This window comes from Orbicella franksi, chromosome 7, assembly GCF_964199315.1.
Source record: "Orbicella franksi chromosome 7, jaOrbFran1.1, whole genome shotgun sequence".
Lineage (NCBI taxonomy): Eukaryota > Metazoa > Cnidaria > Anthozoa > Scleractinia > Merulinidae > Orbicella > Orbicella franksi.
Window position 1 is genome coordinate 28,971,525 of NC_138151.1, and position 17,099 is coordinate 28,988,623.

Genomic DNA, 17,099 nt, shown 5'->3' on the forward strand with positions numbered 1-17,099 from the left:
AATATCAAATGCAAAAAAAATGGTTCCAGAAAAACTTTGGAGACCTTTACGACTAAGGACTCAATACTGGGAACTGATAATGCCCCTTGTCTGACATACTTACACGAGCGCGTCCTCGAAGGTCAACATCCAATTGTTTTTAGGCGACTCCTCGTGAAAAAGCGCCCACTCGTCCCAGGGCCTTCGCGGGAGTGGTAGGTCGTCAGCGCGCAGGTCAGTCCCGTAAAAGATGAACCCTCGAGTGGCCGGATCGTTTTTGAGCCCGCGGTCAATAGATGTTATACACGCGCCTTTGTTGCAAGATATCTCGTGGTTCTTTTGTCGCCGGTCATGAGGAAACAGGTCTTTAGTCCACCATATTAAGATAGGTTTCTCGCCTTCAGGTATCAAAGGAACAGAATCTTTGCTGTAACGTGACTGATGTTCTTGCTCGGTTAATGTTTCAGTGTCGTGAGGATTGGCTGGAAATAAAACAAAAACGTGCAACGTTTGTTTTAAGGAGGAAGAATGCAGAAGAAACGAAATAATTAAAAATTCTCAAGTTCAGATTTTTTGTTAACATAGAAAGAGACAGTACAGGAAGTAGTGTGAAAAACAAAGATGGGGTCACGGATCATTTAAGGGAGAAAACTGCAGGAGAAGATAACGGAACCATTACCAATCCTTTACTTGTTAGCATTTCTCCCTTGAATGCGTGACGTGACGCTATGCGTGACATTGCGAAATGAGCTGCGAGAGCGATGCGCAGAAACAATTGAGTAGCGGGTCCAGAACGGTCAAAGTTTTTAATTTTAAATGAAGAGAACAACATTCTAGTTTTGCTCACACTCAGTTATTTCTCACTTATTTTCTGTCACTCAAGTTAGCACATCCCACACCCAAATTCACCTTCCTTTTCAAGGGAACACTTTCCCTCAGCAGAGCAATGTGATTGGCTATCGCTTTCCTCGTTCGTTGCTGTTTCAAACTTTCCAAACGGGACGAGGGCTAGTAAAATAACACAGACTGTTACAAATGATAAATTAAAGTTTACAGAAAATTGACAAAATAAAACTCGATGCAGTTACCAAGCGAAGGAAAACATGGAGCGGGTGCAAAGGGCGGGAAACACGCGTTACAGCGGTTTTCACGCTACACGATAGGTTGAAAAAAATTGCGCCACTTTGGGTCATCCAATCAGAAGTAAAACCGAAACAAAGGTATTCGCGAGACCCGCTTGCAACGTTTTTCCGCGCTTCACGTCAGCTACATGGATTGTCTGCGTCCTTGGTGATTGGCCAAAGAGATATCTTTGGTTGTGCTTTTACGACAATTGAAAACCAAAGAAAACCAAGTCATGAATAGTTTTCGTTGCTTGCGATTGGTTGAAAGAACAACCATGTTAACTGTGATTGTTTAAAGCGTGTTGCGCGAGTTTTCAGAACTATTAACTGAAGAGATCGGGAAACACAGAACTAGAAACCCTTGTTGAACACTTACCGTACACGAAAACAAAGATTACGCTGATAGTAATTGCAGTTCCTTTCAAAGCCATCATTAACAGTTAATCAAATCTGAAATGAGAAGATTAAAATAAGTCATTATTTCAACATAACATCTTACTCTCTGTTCCTTAACACCATTCAATATTAACTAACAATGCTCTCTTAAGGAATATTGAGTGGAAACACAACAGGACTCCACTTGTGGTAAACTCTCCGAAAATACGCAGCATTTGTCATGCCTCTGTAATTAATACCAGATTAAAAAGCCGTCTACAAGCATTCTACACGGCCGATATATGTTATTTCTGTTATCACCCGGTTATCGACAAGACTCTTTTGTATCGATGTACAGCTGAAGAAATTAATACGAGGCTGGTATCGTGCAAAGAAGGAGTGCAGACTTTCCCTAACGTCCAAAATGTGCGCTAAAGGTCAACGTTAAGGGTGGTTTATACACAACTTCACGTTTCAGACTTCGCTAGAAGGTTCTATTTAATTCGTTACACGTGGCTGTTTATAAATAATCAAAATATCATACGGTATTGATGAAATAGCAGACAGTGTATTAAGAAGTCCGCCGGAGGCATATCAGATACGACAGATATTAATTATTTCAGTGTGTTAATTCTATGACATCTATGACACAACCTTCTAATCAAACCGGCAAAACTAACCGTTCCGATTTGTTCGCATGTTTTAAAGGTAAAATACACTAATTGCGCGAAAAGAGGGAAAATGTCTTATCAATCTCGAAAAACAAAAGAATCTTAAGCCATGAAATCCTTTGCAAAACTAATCAGTTGTCTAAAAATAAGACAACTGAGACAACTCAGCTATTATTTGAAAGAAAGGTATTTAACCTTTTGGTCCTTTATCTAATTGAAACAGAATGATATGTGAACTGATTCCGCTCAAAATGAAAACTATTGATAGCAGCCACAATGCTGCCGAAAGATAGTTTCTGTTTATTATCAAGTTTCTGTGAGCGTTTTGTCAACGAAAACTCAGCGATTATTGCCGTCACTGGATGCTGTTTATCGCTCTTCCATCTTGCCTGTTTTAAATCCGCTGTGTTTTTGACGCGAATATGACACGTAGAAAGACCAAGAGACTCTTGAAGAGAGCCTGTATGTTTGTAGGAGTTGGAATACTGATTTTATCGCCGTTTTTCCTGTTACCACACTTGAGTTCACAATCAAAAGACAAAACCAAGCTTGGTCCACACATGCAAGTCAAAGAGTCACGCCAGCTGAAGACGGCAAAGAAACAGACCCGTCTTCAAACAGAAAGTCCCATCACTTTGCCTAAAGCGAGTGAAGTTTTAGACGAAGACTTGCTGCCAGAAGATTTCTTTCCTCCTCAAGTATCACGTTACGAAATCTGCGCGAACATCCGCGAAACTGAAAAGTTACAATTTCACGAGCTTCAGGAAGGGAGTGTCGTATATTCAGCATTTTTGGACTACAGATTCAGAGAGCAGAGTTTCATTCGTATGATTTCCATTTTGCCGTCCTACGACGAATCAACTCAAATGTATTGTCACTTCGTGGACTCGAGAACACACGAATTCTTTACCAGTGTTGTGGAAATCGAGGAATTTGGAACAAACGAGGGTTACTCCTTTCAAGGGTTTCTCTCATCATGTGATATACCAGAAGAAATAGACAGTTATACTTTATGCTCGGTCAATATTTCTACAGAGCCCGAATCGTACCGTCAGACAGACAGAAACACCAAAGAAATTCCCATACATGTTACGGACCACACGGTAAATATGGAAACGTATGGACTTTGCGTTCCACCAATAACTGGCGAAATATCTGTCACGCAAATGGTTGAATTCGTAGAGCTATCCCAGATTCTGGGCGTGTCCCACGTCACGTTTTATGACTCAAGAGTCTCGGACAAAACCCGGGAAGTTCTTGGATATTACAGAGAGAGGGGTTTACTGTCTGTTTACCCCTGGAATTTACCACACTACATTTCCTCAAATATCCAAGATAGGGGACAATCAGCAGCTTTAAATGACTGTCTGTATAGAAACATGGGCAGATTTACTTACATTGCATTTAATCACCTGGACGAGTTTATTGTCCCCCTGACAGAAAAATCAACTTTTAAAATCTTAGAGAGTGCGAAGGATGAAGATGTCGCTGGCTATTGCTTTCAAGGTTTTTCTTTTGACACATCAAAAGACGTGGTTAAGAACTTGAAAACTCAACTTTACACTCAAAGATTCACTTCTAGGACTAAAGCACCAATTGAAGAGTTGTCAAGATGTGTTGCCTCTCCCAAAAAGGTTATTTCTTTAGATTTAAATACAATCTCAAATACGGCAAAAGATTATTACACCACTCGTCAAGTGGAGGCGGGCCTCGGTAACGTGTTCTATTATGGGAAATGCAATAACAGGGAGTGGGACTGTGGTGACCCTCACGAGGACCACACAATGGAGAAATACCGCAAAGAACTGGAAATTAAATTTAATGCAACAATGAGTTATTTAAGGCATCAAGGACCGGCATAAAACTAGGGTCAGTTAGGAAATATAGGTAGCTAACAGTGGCAGATCTAGGGGAGGGGCCCGGGGTCCCTGGCCCCACCCCCCTTATTTTGGGTAAAAAAAAGCGCTGAAGGAGGAAAAGCCGGCAGGCAAGCAACCCCCCCTCCCCTCCCCCCCTTGCTCAAGGTCTGGATTTGCCACTGACTAATAAGAGAATCAAACGTTTTATTTATTAAACTTTCTACTCTACTCTTCTACTTCTTACTATTTAGGGCACCCTTTTATTATTATAATTGAGCTCAAAATCCTCATTGTTTCATTTTGCAACAAATTGGAAAAAACAAAAGAAAACCTCTGAAAAGTGCTGCTCAGTAGCCTTCATTTGAATATGGAATTAGTGATCTTTCTTAAGATTAGAACCTTCCAATACAGCATAATAAAAAATACAACATATAGCTAGTGTTTAGGGTATTCAAAAGAAAAGTGCTTGGAGAGCGTGAATACAACTAAAATATGATGACACCCTCAGTAATATCTCTATGATAAATACAAACCACAAGCCCTACAGGAAGGGGTTTTGTAACCCATGTTTGGGTGTAGGGGTGCCTGTGGTGGCTTAGAAGCCTGACCTTGTTTAGAACAAAAAAACATCTTTTAAAACACATAGCCTGTGCAGGACAACACCCACAGTTCTAGAAGAACTAGGTGAAGTTCCGATAACCACAAAATTATTTTCTAGTCCTGGAAATTATCTGATATTGACTATTGAGATGTTGAACATCAGCAAAAACATCTCTGATCTCAGAGAGCTGAGGACCGTATAGAACAGCGATCGTGCAACGATACACTGTGTAGGACAAATTCAGACCCAGCTTAGGACAGACTTAAGTTGAATAGCCTGTTTAGGACAGGGAGACCAAACATCTTACTCTGTCCAATGACATTTTCCCATATAGGACATACAGGGAATAGTCCTGCCCATGAGTGATGTGCTCCTTCCCTGTCCCCTCCACCCCTTCTCCCCTGGGTCCAAACATTTGCAAATGTTTAAAACCCCACGCAAACTACCTCATGATGAAGATCACAAAATATGTTAATCTCTTATGAGACTGATGATGAAAAAAGCTGGTGAAAAAATATTGGTGACAGAAGACTGAGGAGAAAAGATATCATGATGAAGGTTGTAGGGTGTGCTGGGAAGGACAAAGAAACAGTAAGGTTTTCTGCCAAAAAAAAAAACTTTCATTCACCCTTCCTTTGATGAGATGTAACACGTTTTTAAAACATCCTTCTCAGGAGCAACTGAGAAGAGGTCTGACAAAAACCCATGATCCCGAAAAATATAGTGACTGTATTAAATTATTTAAGGGTGTTTAGCAAGTAAGTAACCTACTGATATCAATTTGAAGTCTATTTCAAAATACAAGATAAAGCTAATTGAACATCTCAGGATGGAAGTGTAAACTAATACCACTCAGTTAGCTGCTTTTATTGTGAAATATTTACCTACCACATGTTACACAAGTCTTGATCAGCATGAATAAATTTATTTCAATCCATTTCAACAAAATTTTAAGAACAATACACAAAACCGCTTAGTTCTTCTTATATATCAGCTTAAGTACACATTATTAGCGTAAATTTGTACAGATCGAAACGGCGAAAACCAGGAACTATCTAAATCTAGTGAGACGAGTAATACTCAAGCTTTTTCTAGTTACTATTTAGCCTTCTTACAACATTAGAATTTTCCGATGTTTTAGTTCAATTCGTGAACAGTGAGGAAAACGAAATCCGTTATGAATATTACCGATGATAAGCCTTTGGCTTTATGATTATAGAAGGTAGTAATTAGCCAAGACGTAATTAAGACTTAAGCTCATTTTTAAGCATATTGATTTAATACGACCGATCGCGGAGGTAAGCATGGTGCAAATACGGCAAGAACGAACGGCAATACTATCTCAAATAGTTTGAAGCGAGAGAAATGAACTTACCGTTAAAAGCGATGCTTGAATAAAGCCCTGCATTCATTCACAAAGCATAACATTGCCAAGAAACAAGACACTTTGTTAAAAATCACCAGGCGTACATTTGTTAGTTCCCAGACCTCGGCCAACCACTGCTGTGGCAAGAGACTTCATGAGAGGACTGAGAAGGGTTTGTTCATGAGTTCAAAGGAATCTTTAAAGTCCTTTAAAGGTATTTTTCTGCAGAGGTCAAACCTTAACACCAATCGGAAAAAACTTTTAACTTTTGCAAGGGGAAGCTTACACAGGATGGGGGTGCTTGTCGGGAATTTTGAAAAGAACCGCTAAGATGCACCAAGATTCTTTTTTATGTGGCTTGAAATGTTTTTCACCCCTAAGAGGTACCAATTATTCTAAAACAACACCTTATCTCCTGCCATATTTTTTCAGCTCAAAACTCTAAAAGGTACCACAAAAGCTCCCGCTGTGGACCTTTTGGGGCTGAACACCCTAAGACGTACCAAAACTGCATTTTTAACTCCTAAAAGGTACGCACGACAAGCATCCCCCATATGAGAGATCCCCACCCCCAGTTCATACTGTCTCAGCAGCTTGTGAAGCGCCTGTGACCCTTGACTGTGAACAGGCTTCTGGGGCCTGTTTTCGAAAGACCCGGAAATTTTTCGGGCCCACAAAGCCATTTTTAGCTCATCTGTATCTAGAAACGGAGAAGTGTTTACGCCTAGAACTTCTTGTATGAAGGAAACCTCTGTTCACATTAAGAATAATCATAAGGTTTGAGATTTTGTGATGACTTTTTGAGACCTTTGAGAAATGGGCCCCTGGACCTTTCTAGCTCCAGTCGGGAGCCTGTTCACAGGCTACTGTCTTAGGAGTATTTTAATTTAACAAGGATTAAGCCGGTCACACAATCCCTGTCTGAAAAATACAGAACAAGGAAATCAATAAAAAGTGTTACTATATCCATGGCTAGGTGGGTAAGGCAAGTATCGAGTTACATAATCAGTCCTTTCCTGACAGCACTGGTACCATGGGGTACAAGCAATTTCATGAAGAAGTTTGTTTGGACTAGCTAAAGACAATCTTTTCAGTCTCCAAATCTCCTTCCTTACTTAATTTCATATCGCCAGTTGCTTGTTTATCTTGCAAATTTACCAGAATTGTTCACTATTCAAGATTTTAAACAACAAATTATATGCAAGTCAGTGATGTTGGGACCCGCAGAAGGGGCTGAATGACAACAAGTGTGTGTGTGGGCAACATAAGTTGAGGCCTATAAACAAGAGGTCTTTCACCTGGGTGGGATTTTGTCACTAAAAACAATGGACCTATCACCAGGGACCTCCAGCACAGTAGGACTGTAAGAGAGTACTGGAAAACCCATTATTTTCCATTACTTGGAACACCCCAGAAAGTTACTTATCAGCCAATATCAGTGTTGCATCACAGAGCTCAGTTAGCATGGCAACTTCAGAGAGAAAATGAAGAAAATTTTTAAAAGTTTCTCTCTGTTTTTCAAGCTTCTTTCCAAGGTTAAAACTGATTTTAAAATCACCATTTCAACAAGCTTGACTGGCCTAAATTATCCTGAAAAACAGAGAGCAACTTTTAAGAAAATTTAAATTGTGGTATTTCATAAATTTTACTCGCACAGAAAAACCACCCAAGTAATAACAGATAATACAGTAGTAAGCAGCATTTATTCACAGAAATATTGAGAGTTGGTACATTGTCCTTATTACTTATAAAACTCATGCTCTTGTTCGTCTTTCTTGACATTGTTCTTGTAGCCCTTTTCGAAATCTTTTGCCAGGATCACGTAACGATTCTCCCTCACAGCCTGCATTCCAGCCTGAAAAACAAAACAATCTTGTTATTCAAATACAGACTAATGTGGGAAAGACAAGACTCAAACGATTTACAATGGAGGACATTGGTAAAGTCCATAGCAGTGATCTCAAAATGAACTCATTTAGTTTCCTGCTCAACTTGTCAATTCTCCTTCTCGTGTTTAGAGATTTTGTTGGTACATCAAGACTTGGAAAGTCTATCCTCCAGTTGCTGCAGCTGAGACAAAACTCTTGTTGCTTTGATCCACTGCAGTTCCTCGACTTAATTTACTTTATATGTTCACCACCTCATGGGTATGACATTTCAGGAAACACAATTGAAAAACTCAGTGTTTCATAGCTCAGAGGCAAAATACACCAGAATTAGCGAGGTTATGGGGTCCCGCTAGACCATGGAAATGATAAAGATTTTACCTCCGCCCCCTCTCATTCTTTCCGCTTCAGTTAACACACATGATTAATTCCTCATTATCTGTCATCATTGTAGCATTACTTTTGAAAACTCAGTAGAAAACCAAACAATGTGACAGGGAAGCTTATCGGTATGGCTTGTATAGTTTGTCCAGTTTTAGAGACTGGACTGACCATATGGCTCAACAAGTGTTGACAAAATTCTACTCCCTGAAGTATAAACATCAAGGAGTATCACCACTTCCCCTGGATGCCTGTCAAACCACTCCTCTCCCCCCCCCCCCCCTCCCCCCTACCCTGCCCCAGCATTACACTACCAGTTCACTGGCAGCCCATACAAACTCCAAGCAGGGCAGAGAGGGTACATTGTGAGTGGTAGCAGTTTTACCTCTTGACAAATGGCATTGATGTCTGCACCACTGATTCTGTCTGGTCTTGCAACATCTGATAACAAGCCTGTTAAGGACTATAAAGTAATTTTCTCTACTTTCACACTACTTCTGAAGCCTCTTTGGCTAGTTTCCATAGTGTAAAGCACCTTCTAGTCCATCAGATATTACAGGGCCATTAAGTACTTCTGTGTATACCCTAGTATTTTATCAAGCCACTCTAATAATATTGAAAAGTACTCATTCATACAGCCCTGGAGATGGGGGTGAGTAGTGTGTCAATCATTGTCTGTGAGTCAAATCAAATAGTGGTCTATTAACCCCAAATTGATTAGAACCTGGCAGTCAATTGTAATCCCCAACCTGAAACCAATAAATAATCTAGTTGGTCAAAGAAGGCTTTGAAAAAATTTGAAAAATAATCAGATAAGTGGAATTCTGACTTTTCAAATTTTTTTTTTTTTTGAAACTCCCAATTCTTCAAAGCAAAGTCATCTCCCTCCACACTTAATCTGACACTAAGTTTACCCCAGCTTTCTTGAAGGTTTAACAACATTTGCTCAACCTCTTTTCTAAACAAAAATTTTATACCAGTGAAGGAAAAGGATACAATCCTCTAAATCAACTTCTTCTGATAAGTTCATCTTAGCTGTGATTGTGGAGAAGATAAGACGTTTTTGTCTTCTGTCTGGCATGGGGAATTCAATCTTACGATCCAGTCGACCTGGACGCAACAGTGCAGGATCAAGTGTGTCATGACGATTTGTGGCCATGATCACCTGTTTAAAACAGAATGGCAAGAAACTTTCAAACAACAGTACAAAGACAATAGACATTATCAAACTAAATGGGAACTGGCACATCCCATGGATAGGTTCCTTGTCCACTGTTTCTAGTCTTCAAACTCATTAATAACTCATCAGGTCTAAAGAAAGGAAATCATGACCATGACAGTGTTTGGATATCTGATCTTAATAAGCATAGACTTTCACAAATTTACATGATATTTCTCCACTTTCTCCTCAGTTTTAGTTTGGATTGAGAAGATATATCAAACACTCAAGACAGTGTTTTACCACAATTCCAAACACCTCAGAGTTCATCAAAAATTCTCCACTGTGCACCCTATTTTCAGCTCTCTTCTCGGTGTTTGAAAATGTGGCCAAACACAGTCTTTCGTGCTTGATATAAATTATTATATCAAAAGTGAAATTTAGTGTTGGATTTTGTAAAAAAAATTTATGTGTTCATTGAGAAGTACAAAGCACGATTTTATTGATCTGCCCACCTTAACGTTAACATTCTGATCAAAGCCATCCATCTGATTCAGCAGCTCAAGCAATATTCTTTGTACTTCTCTGTCAGCTAAGAAAAGATTTTAAAGAACAATCAATATAAGGTGACTACACGTACTACTTGAATATACCAACATTTTGATTCACATTCCAGTCACAATGAGTTCAGCAGAAAAGACTGATGGGTAAGGGTACACAAAAATTTAAGCAATTTCCTAGATAAGTCATGTTTTGACTCACTAAGTAGCAGGGGTCTATCATAAATCTTAATATGCATGCTTGATTTCCTTACCTCCTGTTTGAGCATCAAATCTCTTAGTAGCGATGGCGTCAATCTCATCAATGAATATTATAGCAGGAGCATTTTCTTTTGCCAAACGGAACACATCACGCACCATCCTTGGCCCCTCGCCAAGATACTTTTGGACAAACTCTGAACCCACAACACGGATGAAGGCAGCTGTCGTGTGATGAGCAACGGCCTTTGCTAACATGGTTTTACCGCATCCAGGAGGACCGAACATAAGCACACCTCTGGGAGGATCTATTCCAATTTGCTTGTAGAGCTCAAAATGTGTCAAGGGAAGTTCGACAGCTTCCCGCATTTCTTGTTTTTGAATGTCCATTCCACCAATGTCAGCATATGCTACATTGGGCTTTTCGTCAGCAGTCAACATAGCTATACTGCTGTCAGCTTCAGGGGGAAGAACATCAACCAATGCATTGGAATGCTTGTGAAGGGCTACAGATGCACTTGGTTTTAACAGCTCTCGATCAATAGTGCTGAGAATACGAATATAGTAGTTTGACCCTAGTGAGGGACAAAGATATCTTTTAGTAATTTATGCACAACATTTAATAAATGAAACCTAATTAGAAGATTTTCAAAGTACTTTTGTTCAGATTTCACGACATGGTTTGAACACTCTATAAGAAAGAATTTGGAGTTCAAAATCTTGCAGTACTAAACAAAAACATTGACTGTCTTGCCGCGATTCGATGATTGTTTCCTCATTTTTCATAGTACTTTTTTCCGGGTTTCAAGACCCTGAAAACTTTATAAGCAAGGATGTTGAGTTCAAAACATTCAAAACATTGCACTTGCAAACTAAGCCAACAATTTTCCCTAAAATAAATGTACAGATGTCAACACGTATGGCTGGCTGGATACTGTTAGCACTCAGATCATATGGTTTTTCTGTTTTTTTGTTTTTTTGTTTTTTTTTTTGACCCAACACCATCTCAAACAGAAACTTCTTCAAACAGTGTGGAATGGAACACTCTGCTACCATCCTGATGAGGAGGAACTGGAGGTGGATTAACCATGTCACCTGCTAAGAAGCCTCCATTGATAAAATCACCCCACATGCCACCCTGCATATTAGGCATGAGTCAGTAAGTTTGTGTGTATTAAACAAAAACTTGACTAATAGTCACCAACCCGTTGTGGAACCAACAATGCCTGTGTTTTGATCCACAGCTTCCAAGAACTGGCCAATAACCAGAGGTACAGACTGGATTCGTTTCACTTCTTCTTGCGCATGGAGTAGTTCCTTCTTCAGATTCTTCTGTTCATCTTTGATGTATTCTTCCTGGACTTTTAAAAATTCAAGTTGCTTTTGAAGCTTCTTATATTTTGTGTAAAGATCATCGACATCTGGGTCAACAGTTGAAAGCGAACTGCTAACAGCTGTTGCAGGTCGACTTGAATCCTAAACAAGAGGAAAAAATGAACAAATAAATGAGGCCCTCCCCAGGGTCTTAGGGAACAAGGTAATGTGATAATTTATTTCACGGGAAGAAGGGATATTTCGGGGATTGATTTGAGTGAACAAGGGATATTCCTATTATTAAAGGGAACTTTGGAAAAAAGTTTTGGGGAACAGTGGAGATTGATAAAAGGCAACAAGGGAAAGAAAGTGACATTTTCAAGGGATGAAAGGGAACATGCTCTCCTCTCACTTCCCCCTCCCCTCCCCTAAGAGGTCCACATTAAGAGGAATAGAAGTGGCACATCCCTGGAGTGTCTCCTAGTCCACCATTTCCAGAACAAATTGGAATATAAAGAGTTTGGTGCTGCACGAAAAAGGAAAACAGGAGAACCCCAACAAAAATGCTAGAAGCAAGGATAACAACAAACTTAACCTACAAATTATACAGGGTCTAAGATTCAAACCCAGGCCACACTGTTGGAGTAGCAGGTGCTAATGGGCAAAGGTTTACTAATATTTTAGAGGTGACTTCTGTGTCAGTTACTAAAGACAGTCAAAAGTTTTACTTGAGATAAGAAAGATCCTGGTGACAATTTGGCAAGAACTTGATTATTACAGGACTTCACTGTATGAGACTTAAAACAATTTTAATCAAACTTAGTTTAGACTGAAAATTTAGGTTTCAATATTAAACATGTGACCACACTAACAAGCACATGAAACAAATTCATTGTTGGCCTCAATCAATAAGGCAAAGGTTTCTAGTCTAAGACTTATCTTATCTAGTAATCTAATCTACTCTAGCACAAAGAAATCTCCACGGACAAATAATCTTAAACACTATTTTTTCTGTAGTCTCAACTGAGCGAGCTGTTGCATTTCCAAGTACAGTGTACTTTGCCAAAGGTTCAACAACTACACAAATTTAGTACCATTTTAGAGTGAGGAATATACGAACTAGAGGAGCAATTTACCGAGCAAGAATAACTACAAACATTCCATACTGAAAGTTTTCCCTCGATCTTTTCCCAAGAAATTCTTGTTCCCAGACGCAAACGTGACAAAGCAAAATTTTACTCTCACTAACAAGACACGACAAAGAAGGTATTGATTTCAATGGAAACCTCCACTCAGGAAGGAGAAAAAGTCAGCGACCATTTCACTAAATTAATTCTTAAGGTTTTAATTTCTGTAAGCTGATGGTAAATAACTTGATAACACTGAAGTGATTCAAAGAAAAGAAGACGAAACTAACCTGACTTTGAACAGCAATGCCTATTTCCTCCATGTTGGATTCTCGATTATAAGTTCCCGGATGTAAACCGCAGACGAGAGAAACGCGGGCTCTCGGAGAGGAAGGAAAATCAAGATCGGAACGAGAAAACCGGGTCGGCGGAATGCCGCTTAGTAGCAGTTCCTTGGCAGTCTTTAAAGGTTTTCAAAGCCTATCCGATTTTCTTTCTCTAGCCTCTTCTCTTTTATTTTAAGATATAAAGGAATTTTACGGCGGCCGTGATGTTCATAACAAGAGCTCATTTTCTTAAGGGTCTAAAGGGGCCATAGAACCGCTACTGTATATAGAGTACAGTGAGAAATATAAGAAGATTTTGTTTTATTTATTTTTGCTCGCTTGACTTCATTTTAGTTTGGCTTATTCTATTTGTTGATAACCATCACGTTTTCTAACGAGTTCTACCAGCGGACGCATTCAGATGCATCGTATTACATGTACTTGATTTTTATCTCAACTTAGGAACTCTCAATAATCGTTGCATGTTGTCCTTCAGTAGCATTTTGAATGAAAGTGGTAAAAGTTCAATTGAGGCCTTACACTACTGTAAAATGATATTAAAATCTTTTAGAAAATCCAAGCTTTCGCTGATCTACGGCATCATCAGGGTGATGATGATGCCGTAGATCGGCGAAGTAGTGTAAGGCCTCAATTGAACTTTTACCACTTTCATTAGGAACTCTCACTCAATGGCATGGCAACTGTATCATACAATCACGGATTGTGAAAATGCGGAAGTTCAGAGGTTTTGAAAGCGGACGATTCCTTTCATCCTTTGTGCGCGCTCGTACTGACTATCGCGCAACATCACGCGTCGCGCGACGTCACGCATCGTGTGACATCATGCATCGCGCGACATCGCGTATAGCCATGATGGTGTTCACAATGAGTGAAATAGACCAATTTCGATATATTAATATTCAGCCTAACACAACAGACCTCAGTACCGGGCTCTGGGGAATAAACCCCAGAGCCTCGTACTGAGGTCTATTGTTTTAGGCTGAATTTAAATATATTTCAGTTCGTCTATTTCTAGTCTCCTTTATTTTCAGCAAAACTCAGATCAGTTATGGTATGTTTCCCCTCTTCTATTTTAGCCGGGATGCCTGGGTCTGCTGCCAGTGATATGAGCTGCAAAGGTTTTAGTTCCTCCTCACGGCGCGATCCTAAACGTGCCGGTTCGATTTACGGGCTCCGTGCAGCAAGTGGCTTTGAAATTATTTCCTGTCCTTATTTCCTGTAGTTGTGTAAAGACCAAGTAACATAGTTCTGAATGTTCTCACTCGAGTTTGAGAAGCATTTGTAAGACTTGTAACCGACGGAGTTGTAGCTCTTTTAAGCATGTGTCTTTGTCATACTTTAACAATCAATACATTCTGACTATATAGTAACTATCTAGCGAAACATATTCTGTTAATATTGAAAACTTTGAAATGGAATAAAAATAAATAGCAGTTATGCAACGCTCTCTGGTAGTATACCATGGAATAACCCACTTGTCATTTATATTTGTTTTGGTATTACACACTCGCCTTTAAGTCCTAGGAAAATACGAATACTTAAATACATAGAGGATATTACACGGTGGCGAGAAGATATGAACTTTATGTTCGTGAGAACATAAAATTCATATATTCGAGCTAACGTGTTATGTCCTGTTTATTATATAGACATACTGATGACGGCGTTTTTGACGATTTTCCGAAGATTTCAATTCCGGTCATTTTCCGAAGAGTTTCGAAGATTTTCCAAAATTGTTCCGAAGGCAGACAAACGTTTCCGAACATTTCCCGAAGATTACCGAAGATTGCCGAAGATTGCCGATGACGAACGAAGAAGATCTGAAGATGTTTCGACCATACACCAACAAATTTAAGTGTAGTTAAAGGGACAAAAGAAAATGTTATCAAAAATGATATATTCACATGTGAGGATATCATATCGTTTTTATCAATTTGTTACCACTCGGTATACCACTGACTTTAAATAATAAATAAAGAATAATCACGAATAAATCGTTATTCGTGAGCTCAACATAATATTTAAAATCATGAGATCCACGGGTTCGAGTTTCTATAGCTGTACTTAGATTTGTCGACATGAATAATACTACAGTGTGTATTTGTAATTTTATACATGCTGCTTAGACGGGCTTGTTCATGTTTGCGGCAAGAGGCTATGGATTCTCATTCCAGATCTTTCAACATAGAAGTACCACTTGATGTATATCTGTAATCTCCTTTACAGAAGCGAGCAGATGCCCTTTGCACATTCTCCATCTTAAAGATATCACACTGTTCCATTTTGGGTCTGACTTAGGTTCAAGGATGTTTGGAATAAGGACCCTTGATACGGTTTAAAGAAGTTGTAAGTGATCTCTCGACTTTCGACCCTAATAAATGTCTATTCCAAAGGAAGCACGGTCATTTCAAACACAGTAGGTTGAAGTTAAATATATCCGAGCTGCTCAATATCTCATTTGAAATGTCGAGGGCGTGCGCAAAACTTTGTTCTCGTTCTATTGTCACTCTCATCACCAGAAATATTTCAAAAAGAAACCCTAGTTTTCCCACGTGCACGGGGGATGACGGTGGCCTAGAATTTTCCCTTAAAGCAGTCACGATAAACTTCTGACATATTTGAAAAGGTCGGCGTTGATGTTTGTTTAGGTAATTCCTGGAGCGCGATACACCTCAACCCCACCCCCTGCTACAAATTATACATTTCAAAGTTATTTGCTAACACTTAACAGACAAGTTTCTTTACCAGCGTCAACCATTACACGTGTCGCAAGTTATCTTTGGATATTTCTTGATTATTGATCAGTTCATTATCAGAGGTTTGACCATCACTGTAATCATCCGTGAGGCAATGAGTGGAATGGAGACGATTCCCCCGCTGGGGTATTTTCGCTCGTATATTGGGAAGTCGGTGGGCGCGTGACATCCCCCGTGTACAATCTTTTCCCCGGTGGCTTTGAAATATGCGGGTAGAATGGTGTTTCGGTTATTTCTGGAGTCGATGGCAACATATACCGCCACTGGAATATTCACGTGGAAAGTAATAGTGGTCTCGTCGTTTGGTCCCCGGAGATGCGTAAGTCCGTGGTATTTCGAAGGGATATCTTCCATCTTGTAGCAGTCCCGGTTGGTACTAAATTTCTCCCCTTGCCGCACCATGCTTATCTCCCGGGGGTACCGGTGAACGTCACCTTCAGCTCTGCATAAGGGCGCACGTCAAAGGCGTTATCTCGGAGAAAAATCCCCGTCATTCGAGAGGAGTGGAAATACACCGTCACCAAACCGGGTCCGTGTACCCGACGGCTCCGGTAAATAGGGGATTTAACCGGCCCGGACTTGTGACAGCCGCCCAGCATGACTAAATCTCCCGTGTCTTCGTAGTCGTCTCCGTGAATATATGAATTACGCGAATCGATGGTAAGGTAAATGATGACTGGGACATTAACTTTAAAGTTAATAGTCCCAAGTTTGTCGTTCAGTCCTCGGACATGAGTCATGCCGTGGTACAAGGGTGATACATCTTCGTACGCGTAACAAGGTCTGTTGGTGGCATACTTCTCTCCATGTCGAACCATGGAAATTTCGAGCGATCCGTAGTCTGTTGCAGACAGTTGATCGCGCAGAGCTGACACTGGGACAGCCTTGAATACGGTAGTTACCGCGAAGATCACGGAGGAAAAAACCTTGGACAGCATCTGTTTTTTTGTTCTTCCCCAATGCAACAGTCACGAGCGGCGAAAAACTTGTGTTAATTAATTCCTTTTTGTTTTGGTTTCATCTTATTTATGAGGTCTATGGTCTCACGCGTGAACATGTATAGGCGACCAAATTTCATTGGTTCATCGATCACAATACGCTACGGGGGAATCACGGCTTGTGCTCAGTTAATTGTGACTGTCATGGTGTAATGTACAGGGGAATCCCGATTTCTCAAACCCTCAATTTCTCGAACCTCTCGATCGATAACTCGAACCAAAAGTTGTTCCTTCCCCTCTATCGAACACTAATTTTATCTTTTAAAAATAGAAGAACCGTAGCCAGGACAAAACATATTAAAAATTTATAAAAAACGTTCACTGGCTATATGAAGTTAAAACTTTCAGAGCTTTCGGCTGCCAGACTACTGCCTTCGATGGATAAAAAATGGAAAAGA

At 39.9% G+C, this 17,099-nt stretch overlaps 3 protein-coding genes and 1 pseudogene across 3 annotated transcripts in view; 1 reads left to right on the forward strand and 3 right to left on the reverse strand.

Annotated features, from left to right (window-relative positions):
• Positions 1–7,556, reverse strand: part of LOC145491982 (GDP-fucose protein O-fucosyltransferase 4-like) — a 9,182-nt gene extending 1,626 nt beyond the window's left edge. The window contains exons 1-4 of the mRNA XM_081471289.1: positions 5,985–7,556; positions 1,480–1,553; positions 889–987; positions 104–461 (exon numbers count right to left, since the gene is read on the reverse strand). Coding sequence (XP_081327415.1) covers positions 104–461; positions 889–987; positions 1,480–1,537 — 515 coding nt within the window. The 5' untranslated portion in view covers positions 1,538–1,553; positions 5,985–7,556. The remainder of the gene's footprint in view (positions 1–103; positions 462–888; positions 988–1,479; positions 1,554–5,984) is intronic.
• Positions 2,229–4,433, forward strand: LOC145491983 (beta-1,4-galactosyltransferase galt-1-like). The gene has a single exon (XM_081471290.1). It carries the CDS (start codon positions 2,572–2,574, stop codon positions 4,009–4,011), a length of 1,440 nt encoding a protein of 479 aa, XP_081327416.1. The 5' UTR covers positions 2,229–2,571; the 3' UTR covers positions 4,012–4,433.
• A 95-nt stretch (positions 7,557–7,651) lies between the features above and the next one.
• LOC145491984 (26S proteasome regulatory subunit 6B) lies at positions 7,652–13,321 on the reverse strand. The gene is made up of 7 exons (XM_081471291.1): positions 12,891–13,321; positions 11,365–11,635; positions 10,216–10,734; positions 9,917–9,993; positions 9,239–9,407; positions 8,628–8,683; positions 7,652–7,830 (listed from the first exon to the last, which is right to left on the reverse strand). The coding sequence occupies exons 1-7, from the start codon at positions 12,921–12,923 to the stop codon at positions 7,717–7,719; spliced, it is 1,239 nt and encodes a 412-aa protein (XP_081327417.1). The 5' UTR covers positions 12,924–13,321; the 3' UTR covers positions 7,652–7,716.
• A 2,187-nt stretch (positions 13,322–15,508) lies between these two features.
• On the reverse strand, positions 15,509–17,067 carry LOC145492974 (uncharacterized; annotated as a pseudogene).
• Between the last annotated feature and the right edge of the window lie 32 nt (positions 17,068–17,099).

Coding starts and splice junctions, on each gene's coding strand:
- LOC145491983 (XM_081471290.1), top strand. CDS start 2,572: ATGACACGTAGAAAGACCAAGAGACTCTTGAAGAGAGCCTGTATGTTT.
- LOC145491984 (XM_081471291.1), bottom strand. CDS start 12,923: ATGGAGGAAATAGGCATTGCTGTTCAAAGTCAG. Junction 11,636..12,890: donor GCATTGCTGTTCAAAGTCAG/GTTAGTTTCGTC, acceptor CCTCTTGTTTAG/GATTCAAGTCGACCTGCAAC. Junction 10,735..11,364: donor CATTGTTGGTTCCACAACGG/GTTGGTGACTAT, acceptor GTCCCTCACTAG/GGTCAAACTACTATATTCGT.